The sequence below is a fragment of the Hordeum vulgare genome, chromosome 6H (assembly GCF_904849725.1).
Source record: "Hordeum vulgare subsp. vulgare chromosome 6H, MorexV3_pseudomolecules_assembly, whole genome shotgun sequence".
NCBI classification, from domain to species: domain Eukaryota; kingdom Viridiplantae; phylum Streptophyta; class Magnoliopsida; order Poales; family Poaceae; genus Hordeum; species Hordeum vulgare.
This window is the reverse complement of record NC_058523.1, coordinates 345,502,880-345,522,340: the sequence shown is the minus strand read 5'-3', so window position 1 is coordinate 345,522,340 and position 19,461 is coordinate 345,502,880. Positions and strand designations below refer to the sequence as shown.

General features: G+C 45.4%; 1 protein-coding gene across 1 annotated transcript in view; it reads right to left on the bottom strand.

Moving 5' to 3' along the window:
- Nucleotides 1-5,287: 5,287 nt before the first annotated feature.
- The window catches only part of LOC123402498 (tRNA (guanine(37)-N1)-methyltransferase), a 33,013-nt gene continuing 18,839 nt past the window's right edge, over nt 5,288-19,461 (bottom strand). Inside the window, exons 6-11 of the mRNA XM_045096421.1 lie at nt 7,479-8,004; nt 7,306-7,392; nt 6,965-7,111; nt 6,369-6,475; nt 6,134-6,208; nt 5,288-5,752 (exon numbers count right to left, since the gene is read on the bottom strand). Of these exons, the coding sequence (XP_044952356.1) occupies nt 5,669-5,752; nt 6,134-6,208; nt 6,369-6,475; nt 6,965-7,111; nt 7,306-7,392; nt 7,479-8,004 (1,026 nt within the window). The 3' untranslated portion in view covers nt 5,288-5,668. The remainder of the gene's footprint in view (nt 5,753-6,133; nt 6,209-6,368; nt 6,476-6,964; nt 7,112-7,305; nt 7,393-7,478; nt 8,005-19,461) is intronic.

Genomic DNA, 19,461 nt, shown 5'->3' with positions numbered 1-19,461 from the left:
ATTTCTAGGGGAGTGTTTTTCCTTGGATTGTGTGCCTTGTTGTTCATAGCACTACTTTAAACATGCACACATCCAGGGGGAACCAGTCTCTAGTTCATAGACTTTGGGTTTGCATATGTCTTCATTATATTAATTTTTTTGCAAATCTGGTGTTGTCATCAATTCACCAAAAAGGGGGAGATTGTTAGGGCATATTTCGTCCTAAGTGATCTTGGTGATTGATGACAGTACCTCTGCGGACTAATCGTGTGCATTGAGCATTTCAAATAATACATGGCAAGGCACAAGAAGATTCTTTGCCCCTCGGTGGTATTGTAGCAGGGTGGATTCTACGGTTCTCTTTGGTGGTTTTGAGTCGTAGGAAAGCCGTACTATTAAGTGGGGGTCCCGTCGGAAAGGTTTGGGTGGAATCAACACACACGCACACACTTTTTCTTTCCACCACCTTTTCTTTGCAACAATGGAGCTCCCGCATGTTCTCTCCCTATCTCTGCTAAAAAAGTCCTAAGGGAATTCCGCTTTGGGACAGTAGTACCTCTCTCTCTTAGTGGTTGTACTTCGTCGGACTTTTTGCGAGTACTTTTCCGGTGGTGGTAGGCCCGGTAGTAGTATTTTTACTACCGTGGCTATATGCCTACCAAGCGGTAGTACCGCTCCAGGCCTAGCGGTGGTACCGCTGGGGATGGCGGTAGTACCGCTCCCCACCAAGCGGTAGTACCGCTAGGGGCAGCGGTAGTACCGCTTCCTCCAAGCACTAGTACCATGTTGAGGGTACTGTAAGTGGGGGTAACCGCTGGATTTGTTCCCTCACTATATATAGGGTTCTTCCACTCCAAGAACCCTACCTTTGACCCTCCAAGACTCCATTGTTGCTCCTAAGCTCATTTGTGCCCGATCTCTCTCCCTTGCCAATCAAACTTGTTGATTTCCTAGGGATTGGTTGAGAATGCCAAGATCTACACTTCCACCAAGAGATATTTGATTCCCCCATTAATCCCTTGCGGATCTTTTTACTCTTGGGTGTTTGAGCACCCTAGACGGTTTAGGTCACCTCGGAGCCATATCCATTGTGGTGAAGCTCCGTGGTCTTGTTGGGAGCCTCCGAGCATTGTGTGAAGATAGCCCTAACCCTGTTTATAAAGGTACGGTCGCCGCCTTCAAGGGCACCAATAGTGGAATCACGGCACCTCGCATTCTGTGAGGGCGTGAGGAGAATACGGTGGCCTTAGTGGCTTATTGGGGGAGCATTGTGCCTCCACACCGCTCCAACGGAGACGTACTTCCTGTCAAAGGGAAGGAACTTCGGTAATAGATCCTCGTCTTCATCGGTTCCACTTGCGGTTATCTATTACCTTTACTTTGTGTATATTATTGTTGTTATGTATTTCTTGCTTGCACTAGTTGTCATGGTAGTTAGCATCATATAGGTTTCTCACCTAGTAGTTAATTTAGAGAACCTTTGTGTTGCTTTCTCTAAATTGGTAAGAAGAGCTAAAAATTGGTAGTTGCCTATTCACCCCCCCCCCCCTCTAGTCAACCATATCGATCCTTTCACATGGTTTTAGCAAGATCATCCCTTAGTTGGCTAAGATTTTGCACCTCTCCAACCGCTTCCCATGCCATCCTAATAACCTCTCGTAGGGAGCCATCTCTTTCCCAAAACACCTCATACCTCCTGCTCTTTGGAGCAGCCGGCCCCTCATCTGCAGCACTCCTGAGGACAAGAGACACATGATAAGAGCAAGGGGAGGGAACGTGGAGAACTGAAGAAAAGGCAAACAGGTTTCGCCAATCATTTGTAGCTACTGCTTTGTCAAGCCGTACACGGACATTATTAGCACCTGACCGCTTGTTATCATAAGTGTATGGAATTCCTATGAAGCCGAGATCCACCAAACCACATGTTTCCAAAGTGTCTCGGAATGCCACCATATGGGAGACAACTCTAGGAGTTGTAGAAAAATGCTCGAAGTCCCATAGAGCTTCGTTGAAATCGCCAACCATCAGCCACGGTGCATCATTTACACTCTTTACATTTTGAAGTTTCTCCCACATAAGATGTCTATTTTCTACTCTTGGTCCCCCATAGATGCAAGTAAGTCTCCATAGCTCCGCATTAACGTCAACACGAACCCTAGCATCAATTATCCTATCATTCTTTTCCATGACATCAACAACAAGAGACTCATGCCAATACAGAGCAAGACCACCGCTCATCCCATTGCTATCCACACCACAAAAACCCTTCAAACCAATCCTTCCTCTAACCTTCTTCATCTTCTCTTCTTTTTGTCGCGTCTCACATAAAAAACAGCATGGGGGAATGCGACTGACACAACGTCGCTAGCTCTTGAACTGTATGGGGATTCCCCCCCCCCATCCTGATAGTTCCAACTTAGGAGATTCATTGGGGCCGGCGGTCCTCCCCAACGGAGGCCGCCTCAGAAGCTATAACAGCATCCTCCTTTATACATGCATCACCACCCGCCTCATCACCCTGCCACCTTCTCTTCACAATAGGTTCCTTCCCCGGGGTCGTAGAGGATGCACTCCCTATCCCTGAAGAGCTAACATTCTCGAGAAGTAACACCGTGTTTGAGACTTTACCAACTAAGTTAGGGACGGCATGTCCCCTAACATTCAGTGTGACATCTGCACCCATGAGCCTCTTACGGATATTCTTCACACCGTCACCCTAACCTTCCTCTTGCTGGTTAGATTGAAACATTTGTTCCTTGTACGCTCCAGCGCCTCGTCCCCCGAGTCAAAAGAATTACCTTCTCTCCCTCCTCTGCCAATACCATCACCTCGCCCAGCCGATCCCCTTCCTGCATCAACACCACCACCCCTTCCAGCAGACCGCCATCCACCTCCACGCCCAACCCAGCGCTGCCCCCATTGGGATCATTATTCCATTCCAGATAGTCCCCCCACTCGCATAATTTGGGGTCATGAATCCCATCACAACATTCCTCCACCACATGTCCCATGCATCCACAGAAGAAGCAAAAATCTGGAAGTTTCTCGTAGCTAACTGGGTACCTCTTCCTCTCCTTGAGAGTGATCAGCACAAATCTCACCAAAGGTTGATTAACATTAACAAAAACTCTCACCCGAAGGTGGCTAGAGGGGTTGATCTTCCCTTCGTTGATAATGGTAGTGAATGGGGGCTCTCCTACCTTCTTAGCAACCTTCTCCGCAAGCTCCTTCTTCCTCGTCGAGCCATCAGGCAAGCCCTTGATTCTCGCCTAGAGAGGGTACATGTCAAGCGCGTACTTCGCAACATTTGTGAATCCATCATACTCCACAAGAACAATTGGGTCACGCCTAAATTGCCATGGGCCTCCCTCCATTACCCTCTTCCAATACCCTAAGCAATGACATTGTGCTAGGAATAGGTTTGGACCCTTGATGTTGAAGGTGACTCCTTGCGCACACACCCACGTGTTCCTCATGGAATTTAGAAGAGCCGCATGGCTAAAGGGGCGTAGGGTATGAACCCTAAACAAAGCCAACCAGCAAACCTCCTTGATCAGTTCCTCCACCTCCCCCGAGAGATCAAGATCCTCCTCTTCTTCTCCTTGCAGCTTCATCCCTTCAAAAGCATCTTCTAGGGTTGGATCGGGTCCAACGTGGTCCCAATCGCCCCCATCTTCCTCTAACATCTCCTCACCCCGCACTTCTGGCAGATCCTCCACTCTCTTCTCTCGCTGTGATGCTTCAGGAGGCTCCACACCCGCCTTGTCCTGCGAGTATTTGTTCATCGCCCTCTGAACTTCCTTCTGCGCCACCCTCGCTTCCCCACCTGGTCGATCTCCAACGATTACCTCCATGCAGACCCTTGTAGTAGTCACGCAAACATAGCTAACGTCGGCCGATCAATTCCCAGAGTGATCGATGGTGAAATCGCGTAGACTCCGGCTGCGGCGTCGTCGAAGGACGAGAGGACTTTAGGGAAACCCTAAAGGAGAAAAATCCTTATTAAGCATAAGATCGCACTAGTATGTCCTCTACTTTCTAGTCAACCAAGCAGCTAGCAGTTAACGATTTCCTCAACAGTGATTACGGGTGCAACTATATACCTTTGTGTGAGTGTTATGATCGTATGTTTTGGCTTTATTTATAAAATCAGGCACATGCCCTCCCTTTAAAAAAGAGATAATGGTGTTCGTTCCCGGCAACCAACTCCTTGAAATGTTGTGGATAGGAAAGAAAAGTAGTAGTCGTTGAAGAATGAAAGTTCACCTTCAATCGGCTTGAACACCCTTTTCAGCATCAATATGATGGAGAAAATTATGCCAAAAAAGGTGTACTTGGTCAAAGCCTACTACTATATTGTAATGCTTCACGTAGCTTGAACTAGATGCAGGCGAACGCATCCACATGCATCTGTACGCCATTGATGAAGAACACCACATGCATTTGTACGCCATTGATGAAGAACACGGCTACTAAAACCTTAATCTAATGAAAACACTGTTTTTATTAAGAACTTCACTCAGGCTGTCCGTAACGGAAGTATCATAGGAAGTATCATGCATGCCAACTAGGCAATTTTGATGAGATGGCATAGAATTAAATGAAGAAAGAGATGGTTGAGTATCATATCATGATACCGTATCATATTAAATGATGTGTTACTATGTGTCTTGCATGACAATAAATGAACCATCTTATGATACTAACATATAATACTATGCATTACGGTTGTGGTATATGTGGTATATGATACTACTCATTACAACCAGCCACATAGATTTGGTTCTCCACCCCTTTCGACACCGGCAAGGCTGGCCAGAGAAGGGGGAACCGGCCTATGATGAAGGCAGAGGTGATGGTGGCGGCAGCTAGGTTTTCAGGAGGAGCTCTCGGAAATGATCCCGTGTCCTGAAGCCTTTATTTGTTCCCTATCAAAAAAGTGCATTAACAAAATACAATCATTTGAGCAACAAGTAATAAGTCGGATTTGAGCAACAAGTAATAAGTCGGAAATGATCCCGTGTCCTGAAGCCTTTATTTGTTCCCTATCAAAAAAGTGCATTAACAAAATACAATCATTTGAGCAACCAGTAATAAGGATCGGAGGTTGGAGTACTTTAATTATCATGCTCGGCTAAATTCTCGTTATGCGGAAGGTCCCTGACTCTGGACGCCTGCATGCCTAGTTTGAACTACCGTGGCTACCCTAACGATATCAAGAAATAAAACTGCATTTCCATCTTTTCCTTTTTGCAGTCAGCGTTGCATGTTATAACTAGGGTGACCTACATTGAAGATATGAAACAGATAGTGTTCAAAGTGCTAATATTTCGGATTTCATCATGATTCAATTACAAGGTTAAAAAAACCTGGAAACTGGAAACCAATCTCTCTCTGCACTTACGTGAAGCCTTACAAATCCACGTAACAACCACTTCACTTGTTTGCTCATGTAAGCAGAACTCAAGTCAGCAGTGCTAAATTTCAGCCCCGAACAAGCACCTCCCAGGTTAAAACTGACAAAACATCCTATATTCCTATTAATTCCCGTTGATCATGCAATGGTGATTCAGCTCAGACTGCACTGCATAGCTCGAAGATTTACTAGGACGACTGACATTTCTTCAGCAAACCTCTTGAAGTGTACCAGGAAACGGCCGTAACTTCAGAAGCAACGCATGGAAGAAGGCTAACCGTCAACTGACGGAATGTGATCTTCAGTTTCCTCCTTAAGACATTCCACGGGCAACCTAAAACTTAAGCAAAACATAGCCTGCAACAAAAGTCTGAACATCAGAACAAGTCCAGGCAAGGTTTATCATGCGTCCATTAATCAACGTGAAGTAGCAAAACTAGTACTGGTGGCCAAAAAGATACAATCGCACAGATGATTTTGGACTAATCAATCCATGCTTCATGTCTAAATAGAGCTCATCTTCTCCTATCCTTGTATTCCATTCATAGCAGAAATAAATATCATATACTGTTTCAAGACCATTCCCGATGAACAATTTTGGTCTCGGTCTTACACTGTGCTTAATCCAGAGAAAGGGAAAAGGAGGGGAAAATGCATGTGCTAAGATCAACAAAACAAAACAAAGCACACACAAAATTTTGCAGACAATTAGTATGAATCTTTTACTAGATAATCTACCTTGTTCGGTGCAACATCACGAACCCTATGGAATATCGGTTCTGCTATCTTGGCATTCAGTTTATTTTGTGCTTCCTGCACAGAGGGAAAGAGCTGTCAAAAGAAATGCAGACACCTCGTAACACAGATATGACTATATGGAAACTGGCAATACTGTTGTGCAGTGTGGACCTATGGTATGATCAAATGGAATATTTATCACTTACTGAGAAATAAACAACGAGGATAGACTTACACATAATATCGATTCTTCAGATTCACTCGAACGTATGAAACAATAACAGTGGATCCAAGGTAATGACCCTTTCCAGTATCTCTTTTGAATAAGACCACTAAAACAATCTGCAGAACAGATATACAAATAATGAAACTAAAACATAGAGCAACTGTATGTCTTTCGTTGTTAAATAATATAAAGTCAATTCCACCAAATATTAACAATAGAACAACTACATGTTTGTTACTTACAGGCAGCAACCCCAAGGTATTTTACACAGGAGAGAAATCCTATCGCAAGGGGAAAAAATCATATGTTTCCAATGGGCTGAACTGAAATGTGCATACTGACGCAAACCAGGATCTAAGAGGTGAAAGTGGCTGACAGATTGAGAGATTTTCCAGAAGCAGATATGTTATGTTTATGTAGGGAGCCAGTTTATCACAACCACATTCACAATGTACGGTTATGGCGTTGGAGTTCAAAAGGCAGAGGAAAAGTTCATATAAGTGGTGATATGATTTAAGTCCTTAGCAAAAGTGATTAATGCATACGAAACAAATCCTGCTGTGCAGAAATGCTATGATAAAGTTTACGATAAGACAGAACATTACCGAGAAACTGCAGTGCAGAAGCAGGGAGATTCATTAATACATGGTCAACGTGCTCCCAAGGCTTGACAGGTAGTGGCCCTGAGCTTTTTACTTTCTTATTGTTCCTCTTTTTTGTTTGATTGGCATCTTCTTGGCAGGCAACATCACCTATAGGAAGCATAACAGTGTAACTCTACCACAAGAAAACATAATAGCTAAACTTGCCACGCTTATCAAGCTGCTGACCTCACTCATACCGCGATTTCGTTAAGATAAACTACCACGCTATAAACACTTTGACATTAAGAAGGCAAATAGACTTCTAGCAAGATTCTTACAAACATTACATACAATGAATTTACCTTCGTTAGAGGTTTCTTGACGCCTTTTGGCGTTAGTGTTTACCATGGAGGATCCATCCAAACTCTCCTGCCTGATCTCTTGTACATCTATTATACAGTAGCCTTACCGTGAGCAAAAAAAAAAATCACCATAAACTACCAGGGGGGGGGGGGGGGGGGGGGGGGGGCAGTACCATTATGATTTCCATTCGACGTAGAATGTTCATTACCAGAAGAACCCATTTCTTCAGAACAGCGATTAGCAGCACCAAATTGACACTCGGGCTTAGTTTCTGGGTCAGGTACTGCCATTAAACTTTGCATGAATACTCTAGCATCCTTGTTATATGTGAAGATATAATCCTCCACCTTGTTAATCTTTGCATTTGTCTTCAGATAATGAATACTGTCTGGATTTAAATCATTTGCATATACAACACATCCTTTCTGTCCGGCTGGGATAGAAAATGGGCCAATACCAGCAAACATGTCACAGATAACATCTCCTTTCTTGAAAAGGGAAACCAATCTGATGTGTTCGTGCTCAAGTCTCGAATTCCAGTAGACCAAACTATAGTCAAGTCTAAATGTAGCACCATACTGTTTAACTTCAGTCACCATATCGCTTTTCCCTGCTAGAATCTCAAACTTTGGAACTCTAAATTCATTTGAAATTGCCCCAACTTTATTCACCACTGTTTGAATCCTTGGATAATTTTTCTACATATAAGCACAACAGAAAATGTTAGCTGAATAATAGAAGTAGGCAGACTATTCTAGAATGTTCTCAGTCGTTCTAGATGACCACATGTTCATTACACTGTTTTACAGTGCCTACCGCTTTACAGGTCTGGTGACAGCCTTTTTTAGCCTATTTATCATGTGAAAGTTGCTTCATCGACTCATATGCTGAAAATGAGCCGGCAAACTTAATCCTTCCTATGTTTTATGTCGTGCTGGTGATGGGCATGTTTATGCCAGATTTGTTGGTTCTTACTATGAGTCCATTGAATGGGCTATTTGGGTTCCTAAGACCCTTGTCTCTAACATTAAAGGACCCATTCAAAAATGGGTACCTAAAACCAAGCCTTGATCTATTGCAGGAGTTTGCTTCCGATGGGGTGTCATGGTTGCTCGATAGTGGAGCAACAAATCATATGACCGGAAGAAAGGACTTAGTGGTGGATGTGCATCCTTCCCCATCTATGCCCACCCATGTCCAATTCGTTGATGCATCATCGTCAAAGGTATTGGGATTTGGTAAGGTGGTCATCTCTCAAGAGTTATCTATTGAGAAGGTCATGTTTGTTGAGTCCCTTGCTTACAATTTACTTTCGGTTTGTCAACTTGCAATTATGGGCTTTTCCACATTCTTTAATATTGATATTGTGGTCCTTTTGTGGAGCGAGACTCTTAAAGTATCCTATGTTGGATATGTCGAAAATGGTCTCTATGTGGTGAACTTTTCAAAGCGACCCACTAAGACTGCGACTTGTCTAATGGCTAAAGTTGATGTGGGCTGGCTTTGGCATCGCCGACTAGCTCATGTCAATATGAGATCTTTGCAAACTCTCCTCAAAGGGGACCATATTCGTGGACTAAAAAATGTGAGTTTTGCCAGAGATCGTGCTTGCAGTGCCTGCATTGAAGGGAAGATTCATGAAACTGCTCATCGTCCAACGACTCTCATTTACACTAAGAGGCCGTTGGAGCTCCTTCATATGGATCTCTTCAGTCCTCCATCATTTGATAGTCTTGGGGGCAGAAAGTACTGCTTGGTGATTGTTGATGACTACTCAAGATACACCTGGGTATATTTCTTCAAGAGGAAGAGTGAGACTCAACAAACTGTCATCAACTTTGCTAATGAAGCTCAACGTCAACATGAAGCAAAGATTCTGATGATTAGAAGTGACAACGACACCGAGTTCAAGAACTACACCTTGGATGAGTTTCTAGGTGACGAGGGAATAAAACATCAATATTCAGCACCATACACCCCTCAACAAAATGGTGTGGCGGAAAGGAAGAACCGGACGTTGATGGACGCGGCAAGAACAATGATGTCGGAATTCAAATCTCCATATAACTTTTGGGCCGAAGCCATCAACACAGCATGTCATGCGTCTAATCGGCTCTATATCTGCAAAGGCTTGAACAAGACCCTGCTACGGCAACAGACAACAGCGCCAGAAATTGACACGTTGACGGAGACTGGGCTTGCGTTGGTTTTTCCCTTGAAGAGGAAAGGGTGATGCAGCACAGGAGCAGTAAGTATTTCCCTCAGTTTGAGAACCAAGGTATCGATCCAGAAGGAGGGTCTCGTCAAGTCCAGAGTACTTGCGCAAACACAAACAAGCTTGCACCCAACGCTTCAAAGGGGTTGTCAATCCCTTCAAGATTTTTTGCAAAGTGAGATCTAAAGGCGGAAAGTGCAACGAAGTAAAAAGTGTAAGGCTGAAAATATGGTGTGGAGTAGACCCGGGGGGCATAGTGTTCACTAGAGGCTTCTCTCAAAATAGCAAATATCACGGTGGGTGAACAAATTACTGTCGAGCAATTGATAGAACCGCGCAAAGTCATGACGATATCTAAGGCAATGATCATACATATAGGCATTACGTCCGAGACAAGTAGACCGATACTTTCCGCATCTACTACTATTACTCCACACATCGACCGCTATCCAGCATGCATCTAGTGTATTGAGTTCATGACGAACAGAGTAACTCCTTAAGCAAGATGACATGATGTAGAGGGATAATCTCAAACCAATGATGAAAACCCCATCTTTTTACCCTTGATGATAACAACATGATGCGTGCCTCGCTACCCCTTTTGTCACTGGGTGAGGTCACCGCACAGTATGAACACAAAACCAAGCACTTCTCCCATTGCAAGAATCATAGATCTAGTTGGCCAAACAAAACCCGCAACTCGAAGAGAATTACAAGGATATGAAATCATGCATAAGAGAGATCAGAAGAAACTCAAATAAGATTCATGTATAAACTGATCATAAATCCGCAATTCATCGGATCTCGACAAACACACCGCAAAAGAAGATTACATCAGATAGATCTCCATGAAGATCATGGAGAACTTTGTATTGAAGATCCAAGAGAGAGAAGAAGCCATCTAGTTACTAGCTATGGACCCGTAGGTCTATGGTGAACTACTCACGCATAATCGGAGAGGTCATGGTGTTGCTGAAGAAGCCCTCCGTGTCCGAATCCCCCTCCGGCAGGGCACCAGAACGTGCCCCAGATGGGATCTTGCGGAGACAGAAGCTTGCGGCGGCGGAAAAGTACTTTTGATGATCTCCTGATTTTTTTGGGATTTTTAGGGAATATATAGGTGCAACCCCTAGGGCAAAGGGCGTCCAGGGGGCCCACAAGCCTGTGGGCCCCGGCCTCCCCCCTGGCCGCGGGGTGAGGGCTTGTGGGGCCCCTGGGGCCCCCTGCCTTGGCTCTCAAGTTTGCTGATCATCTTTCGTTATGGAAAAATTCTTTTTGGGGATTTTATTCCGTTTGGACTCCGTTTCAAAATCTCCTCTGAAAGGGGTCAAAAACATGGAAAAAACAGGAACTGGCACTTGACACTGAGTTAATGAGTTAGTCCCAAAAAATATATAAAAGGCATGCAAAACATCCAAAGTCTGACAAGATAATAGCATGAAACCATCAAAAATTATAGATACGTTGGGGACGTATCAGACCCCATATGAGATTCCAATCGGAAACAAACCCAATCTCAAGTACTTCCGGGTATTCGGGTGTAAGTGTTTCATTCTCAAGAAAGGTGCACGTTTAGCTAAATTTGATTCTAGAGCACAAGAGGGCATCTTTGTTGGTTATGCTACAAACTATCATGCTTACCGTGTCCTCAACAAGTCCACCGGGCTCCTTGAGGAAACGTGTAACGTGGAGTTTGATGAAAATAATGGCTCCCAAGTGGAGCAAAGTGGTCTATGTGATGTAGGTGATGAAATTCCTCCCCAAGCCGTAAGAAGAATGGGGATTGGTCAAATACTCCCCATTGAGGAACCCCTTGTGGCCGAAGGAGAAGGACAATGCTCTACTCAAGTGGAGCCATCATCCTCACAAGCCCCACACGCTTCCGATGAACAAAGAGAAGACCCACAACCAGTTGAACAAGTTCAAGGACAAGATCAATTGCTCAAAGATGGTGATGTGCCTCATGATGTCCAAGTGCTTACACAAGGTTCTGAATCTGCTCAAGATCAAGATCAAGTGCAACTACAAGATCCAGACCAAATAGAAGCACAAGATCAAGATCAAGAGCAACCACAAGAACAAGGACAAACCAGTGAGCCTGCTCAAGTCGAAAATCAAGTTGATCAGGATGTTGTCTCTCAATTCCCTTCTGTGGCACCTAAGAGGGCTACTGGTGCCAAGGGAGGATCAAAACACAATGGCAAGCAAAGTAATCAAGTCGATGCTCCCCAGTTATCCAATGCAGAACTCTTGGAGCATCGCGCAGCCAAGATTGCGAACAAGCTGAGAGTCAAGTCACATCTTATGAAGAATGTGCTTGGCAGTTTGAAAAGGGGAGTATCCACTCGTCAGCAAATTTGGAATTATTGTGAGCATCACGTGTTTGTTTCGTATTGTGAACCTCAACAGGTACAGGAAGCACTCGATGATGAGGATTGGCTTATGGCCATGCATGAAGAACTCAACAACTTCGAGCGTAATCAAGTCCGGAATTTAGTGCCCAGACCAAAGGAGGAACATAATGTCATTGGGACCAAATGGATATTCAAAAACAAGCAAGATGCCAATGGGATTGTGATTTGAAACAAGGCAAGATTGGTGGCTCAAGGCTACTCCCAAGTCGAGGGTATCGACTACGGTGAAACCTTTGCCCCTGTTGCTCGTCTAGAACCTATTCGCATGCTGCTTGCATTTGCTTCTCATCATAATTTCAAATTACAGCAAATGGATGTGAAAACTGCTTTTATTAATGTTCCTTTAAATGAGTTGGTCTATGTCAAACAACCCCCGGGGTTCGAACATCCCAAGCTCCCCAATCATGTGTACAAACTTAATAAGGCACTCTATGTCCTTAAACAAGCCCCACGTGCGTGGTATGAGTACCTTACTGAGTTGTTACAAGATCGTGGGTTTGAAATTGGGAAGATAGATCCCACTCTTTTTACTAAGAAGGTCAAAGGGGATTTGTTCATATGCCAACTATATGTTGATGATATCATTTTTGGTTCCCCTAACGAATCTTTCAATGAAGAATTTGTTGCACTAATGACCGAGAAATTTGAGATGTCTATGATGGGTGAGTTGAAGTTCTTCCTCGGGTTCGAGATTAAACAAGGCTTAGAAGGGACCTTCATCAAACAAGCGAAGTACACTCAAGACATGCTCAAGAGGTTCGAGCTAGAGAATGTCAAGCCGGTCAAGTTTCCCATGCCAACAAGATGCAAGCTTGACAATGATCCCAATGGTAAAGCAGTGGATCAAAAGGTATATCGCTCCATGATTGGATCCCTTCTTTACCTTTGTGCATCTAGACCGGATATCATGTTGAGTGTAGGGATTTGTGCACGGTTTCAATCTGCACCAAAAGAAAGCCATTTTATGGCTGTTAAGCGAATCTTTCGATATTTGGCTCATACCACAAACTTTAGTCTATGGTATCCCAAAGGAGCAAACTTCAACCTAGTGGGCTATTCTGACTCAGATTGGGCAGGAGACTGTGTGGAGAGGAAGTCAACTTCTGGAGGATGTCAATTCCTTGGTCGTTCACTGGTAAGTTGGTCTTCAAAGAAGCAGAATTGTGTCTCACTATCTTCCACCGAAGCTGAGTATGTGGCAGTTGCAAGTTGTTGTGCACAGTTACTATGGATGAGGCAAACTTTAAAGGATTTCAGTGTCACTTGTGACAAAGTGCCTCTTCTATGTGACAATCAAAGTGCTACCAAGATTTCCCTCAATCCGGTGCAACATAGCAAGACCAAGCATATTGATATTCACCATCACTTCATTCGTGAACATATCAAGCGAGGTGATATTGAGGTTCACTTCATCAACACTGATAGCAACTTGCAGATATTTTCACTAAGCCCCTAGATGAAGCAAGGTTCCGGGAGTTAAGGCATGAGCTAAATATCATTGATTCAAGTAATGTGGATTGAAACTAGGCACTTTGCACCTCACTCTGCATTACATCTTGTTCTAGGTGTAGGCATGGACATAGGGGGAGTGTTGTTCTCTCAATGAACTTTCCCTGCCCTCATTATGCATAAATCTATCAAGTCTTTCACTTTGTCCATTATTAAATGGCACTTGTGCTTCAAAGACGAGGGTTAGTCGTGAACCCAAGGATAATTCTTCGCGGTGTCATACCTTTGTCTCAAACATAGGTGGCTTCGGCCACCGCCCCCACCTTTCTCTCGTATTGAAGAAAGGATACAAAATGACTAGTTAGTATATCTTGCTGGTGTTACCTTTTTTGTTACACTGACTAGTCGTTGCCCACGTCATTTCCACGAAGTTCTATGTCTCGTTGTGCCTTTTTGAGCGGTACCACCGCCAGGGGTAGCGGTACTACCGCCAGGACCCCAGCGGTACTACCGCCAGGGGTAGCGGTACTACCACCAGGGGTAGCGGTACTACCTCCAGGGGTAGCAGTACTACCGCCAGGACCCGAGCCTATCGAGGCTTGACTAGGGCTTTTTAGGGCTGTCTCAAGGGGGAGCGGTACTACCGCCAGGACGGCGGTACTACCGCTAGGACCCGAGCGGTACTACCGCCAGGGGGAGTGGTACTACCGCCCGGGTAGCGGTACTACCGCCATGACCGAGCGGTACTACCGCTGGGCTCGTACCCCTTGGACTATATAAAGGAGGGGGAGCCATTTTTTTTCTTGCCCTGCTTCTTCCTCGTGGCTCTCTCTCCCTCTACATCGAACTCCCCCCATTTAGATCTCTCTCTGCGGAGCCCCTCCTCTCCTTTCAGTTGGAGGGTTTGCTCCCCTCCTCCTTCCTCCGTCAAGTGCCATGGACTCCGGTAAAGCTCCTCCCCTTCTTCTCTTGGTTGGTGTGTTTGGTTCTAGGGTTAGGAGCTTGCTGATTTGGATCCATGGATATGATTTGTGCTTAGTTTTTGGATGGAACGAGAGAGATATCTTAGGGGATTTTAGGTCTAATGTTCTTCATTGCAAATATTTTGACATGCCCTAGTTCTCCATGTTTTAGATCTAGTAGCTCTTATCATACATCTCATGGATTTGATCTAAAACTTGTATCCCATTGACTAGGCTTGTCTCCATCTAGATGATCTCGAGTTCCACATGTGTTAGGCTATGGTGATTCTTGTAATGAGTTTATTTATTAGCCGTGGATCTCTTGAAACGAATCTAGTAGCTTTTGTGGGTTCAAATATATCCACATCTGAAAGTCAACCCTCTAGCAGTACTACCGCGAGGACCCCCATCGGTACTACCGCCACGGGGAGCGATACTACCGCCACGGGGAGCGATACTACCGCCAGGAGGTTATTTTTTATTATTATTTTGATTTCTCTTGGCAATATGTGTTTCTTCTTATGATTTTTGAACATTGCCATGACTCCATTTGTCGCTCTTTTTGGTGTGTGTGTCTTGTGTGTCACAGGTGGTCCTCGTCGCTCGAACCCTGCACGTAACACCCAACCAAAGCAGTATCGCACTCCAGAGGCTCCAGAAGGTTCCGCCACTTCCAGTCTGAATCCTAAGAAGAGGTCCTTCAAGAAGACTGCTACCAAGTCCAAAGGGGTCAACGTTCGCACTATGGCCCCTAAGGATTTTCTGGCACTCCGCACCTGTGATCCCTATGTTGATGACAAGGCTTAGCTCAGGGGCGTCGATCATGTTTGGTCACGGGAACATGCAATGATCTATCGTGACATCATCGTGCCCTTCAAGAAGATCTTTGTCCCAGTGCAGTGGATCGACCTCGCTCACTTTCGGTGGCATCCGGACTACTTTGGCGAGGCTCTCTCCTTGATTTAAAAGCTTGGCCTTACAAATATCATCACCTTCAGAAAGGACTTCGATCCAGATATTGTGACCCAGTTTTATGTCATTGTTCACTTTCAACCTGATGATGAGTGCACCATGACCTGCATGACCGGTAATCAGAAGCTGACTGGTTCCTAGACGGAGTTCATGCAGTTCCTCAACGTTGACTTCCAGGGGGAAGAAAATGTTCTTGGGATGCGTCCTCATGCTCCTACTTCGTCTACTGCCAGCCCCAAGGATAGGCTGCAACAAAATTACATCAAAAAAGGTGTGCTCCCCACGCATCTGGATATCATGCATCGGGTCTTCCGCAACTCTGTGTCCCCTCGTATTGGCAACAAGGACGAGGTGCATGGTCATCTGGCTGAGATGCTTATGTTGTGTGAGGAGGCAAGGACTAAGGAAACTGCGCCTCTCGACATAGCTGATGTGATGTTCCATGAGATCTGGAATTGCATCATGAACCGTAAGGTTCCCATCTACGGGCCTTACCTGTTTGCCTATATTCAGAAGAGGTGGAACGATATCTGTCTGATAGATCCCTTCCCTATACAAGCTGACTATTTTTTGCATGATCCTATCAAGCTGCGTATAAAAGACAAATGGGCCAACCCATCAACTTCTTCTCAGCCCATGGATATGGACACAGAGACTGCTGCTGGAGGAGGACCTGCTTCGCATACCCGCTCTTCTGATATGCCATCTTGGGCTGTGAAGCCAAACGATCAGATGAAGACTCTCTTATGTATGCAGGCCAAGGGATAGTATCAGTCTCATGTGGCCCAGAAGGAGAACCGTCAGAGGCACAAGCGTGTCTTAAGGACACTTGATGTGGCAATCTCAAGCGGCTCAGAGGACGACATCACTCCAGAGACTGACTAGATGAGGGCTCAAGGTTACCAGTGGACTGGGTTTGATGCTGAGGAGGAGGCTTCTCAGGAGGACATTGAGGAGGAGCAGGACGAGCAGGATCCAGATGCCACGGATGAGTCTGGGGATGAGGAGTGACCACCTGTGTCTTAGGTGTGCCCCCCTTTTGGTGTCTTGTTCCAAAGGGGGAGAGAGTCTAGGAGTTGGATTTGCTTTGCTTTAGCTTTGCTTTATCTTTATCGTGTTTGCTTTGAACTTGGTTTGATCATATTTGCTATCTTTACTACGTGTGATGTGAGACTTGTTTTTATTGTGAGACCTATTTTTATCATATGATGTGAGTCATATGCTCTTCTATTATCTCTATTAAATTATCTTTATGATCACATGCTTTCTAGTGTGCAAATCCGGTATTGTTATCAATCCACCAAAAAGGGGGAGATTGTTAGGGCATATTTATGCCTAAGTAATTTTGGTGATTGATGAAAGTAACTTAATGGACTAATCGTGTGCATTGAGCTTTCAGATAATACATGACAAAGGCACAAGACGATTCGGCACCCTCCATGGAATAGAAGCACAGTGTCCTCTACGATTCTTTTTGGTGGTTTTTGAGTCGTAGGAACACCATACTATTAAGAGGAGATCCGTATTGGAAAGGTTTGGGTGGAATCAATCTTGCACGCACACACTTTATCTCCATCCCCTTTCCCTGCAACTTTGGAGCTTTTCCCATCTCTGGTTTTTCTCCTCTTGCAAAAAAGTCACCTAGTGGTAGTACCGCTGGGACTAGCGGTAGTACCGCTAGCCCGGCGGTAGTACCGCTGGCCTAGCGGTAGTACCGCCCCTGGTCACCGGTAGTACCGCTCCAGGACTTTAGTACCGCCATCCTTGCGGCTGTACTTCGCCGGACTTTTTGCAAAGACTTTCTTGGCGGTGGTTGGCCCGGTAGTATCTTTGCGCTACCATGGGCTCAGCGGTAGTACCACTGAAGCCAGCGGTAGTACCGCTGGGCTCGTGCTGTGAGTGGGAAAATGGTTGGATTCCCCCTCCCGCTATATAAAAGGGTTCTTCTTGCTCAAGAACCCTACCTTTGACTCTCCCAAGCTCCATTGTTGCTCCCTAAGCTCAAAAGTGCCCGATCTCTCCCTAGCAAATCAAACTTGTTGATTTCCTAGGGATTGGTTGAGAAGGCCTAGATCTACACTTCCACAAAGAGAAAATTGATTCCCCCCACTAATCCCTTGCGGATCTTGTTACTCTTGGGTGTTTGAGCACCCTAGACGGTTGAGGTCACCTCGGAGCCACATTCCATTGTGGTGAAGCTCCGTGGTCTTGTTGGGAGCCTCCAAGCTTTGTGTGGAGATTTCCCCAACCTTGTTTGTAAAGGTCCGGTGGCCGCCTTCAAGAGCACCTATAGTGGAATCACGACACCTTGCATTGTGTGAGGGTGTGAGGAGAATAAGGTGGCCCTAGTGGCTTATTGGGGAGCATTGTGCCTCCACACCGCTCCAACGGAGACGTACTCCTGTCAAAGGGAAGGAACTTCGGTAACACATCCTCATCTTCATTGGTTCCACTTGCGGTTATCTCTAATCTTTACATTGTGTATGTTTTTGTTGTAGACTATCTCTTACTTGCCTTAGTGTTTATAGTTGGTAGCATCATATAGGTTCATCACCTTGTTGTCATTTTAGAGAACCTTTATGTTGCTAACCCTAACTTGTTAAGATTAATTAAAAAGTGGTCATTGCCTATTCACCCCCCTCTAGTCAACCATATCGATCCTTTCAGCAAAGATGTTCCTCACAAAGATACTTGTCCTTCCAAATAATTACATGTTGAAATTTTAGATTGGCCTGCAAATAAATATTGTAGGAGCACGTACGCGGTTATGCAGTTGGTGTCCAGGCAATGTGTTATATAGGCAGTGCAAGTTGAGGAGTAAGAGCACATACCGGCTTCCTTCTCCATGGAAAACTTGAGATGCGTGATAGTTATCATCATGCGTGCACACTCACAGCCCCGCGCAACTTCCGACCAGGACGAGAACAAGAGCCAGAAGCACCAAAGGCTTGAGTCACAAATCCTGTCCTCATCTTGATAGGGCCCATCAGTAGGGAATCCGTGTGAAATTTGGTCGTGATTTATCAAGCAAGATCCAAATTGAGGGGAAAGTTTATGCGTCGTTGTCTTCCATCAGAGACTTAGATGCGCGATGAGGAGGCGATGTCATGAGAACGAGAGCCGAGACTCACGGCGGCGCCCTCCAACACCTGCAGTTAACTGGATTCAAAGAAGAGTGACATTGCCATCCTATTCGCCTGGAGAGGGCCACGACCGGCGCGACAATGATGGAGATCGTGCGGCAGCGACGCGGAGTCGCGCGTCCCACAAGACGCACCGGCACACGTCAGCCGCCTCGGCCTTGTGACTTCTTCACCTGTCGGCCACGGTAGGCTTACACTTCCGCCCTCCGTCGTCCTTTGGTCGGCTGGTCTCCTGTGCCCGTGTCCTCCGCCTGCACTCATGTGTCTGACTCCTTTTGTATCAGGTCGCCGTCGGGCGCCCATCTAGCGCTGCTCCTCCACCCCCGTTGTCTCCGCTCCATCTTGCTGGACGGACGAGTTTGTTTTGACGTGGTGCTCTCCAGTGCAGGCCCGTGTCTGTGAGGCACATGTGTAGTCGCGGAGAGAGGAGGTCGTTCGATGGAGGGGGAGGCGGTGTAGGCCGGCGCCCAGTGGACAGGGAGGCCAGAAGCACTGGGTGGTTGCGGGAGAGCAGGTGCTGGCAGTTCATGGGTGAAAAAGATCTAAGGATGGAGGCTTGCACGTCAGCCGAGGTGGAGAACGTGCATTCTATTTTTTTCCTGGGGCGTGGATTTTCTTGTTGCGATTTTTTGTGCGGCGAAGGAGCGATGGGCTGGTCGAGGGCCTTTTTTAGTGAACCAGTTGTTCTCTTTATTTAATCTCCTGGTTTATGGATGGTTGGAAAAAATTGGTGGAAGTGCTAGCGGGAGGAAGTGGGTATCGTACGAGGTCGAACCATCACGACAGACGGTAGATCCCCCTTTAATAGTATAGATTATATTTTTAAACCGTGCATTTAAATTGCGAACATTTTTATGTTGTATTTTTGCTGTTGAAATCTTCAAACTAGTTCCATGCTAATAGGTTTTGACTAAATTATTTTAGGAAAAAACAAAAGAAGAAATGGACCCAGGAGCATGATTTTTCCTTTTTTTTGAAAGCCACAAATATATCTCTCAAA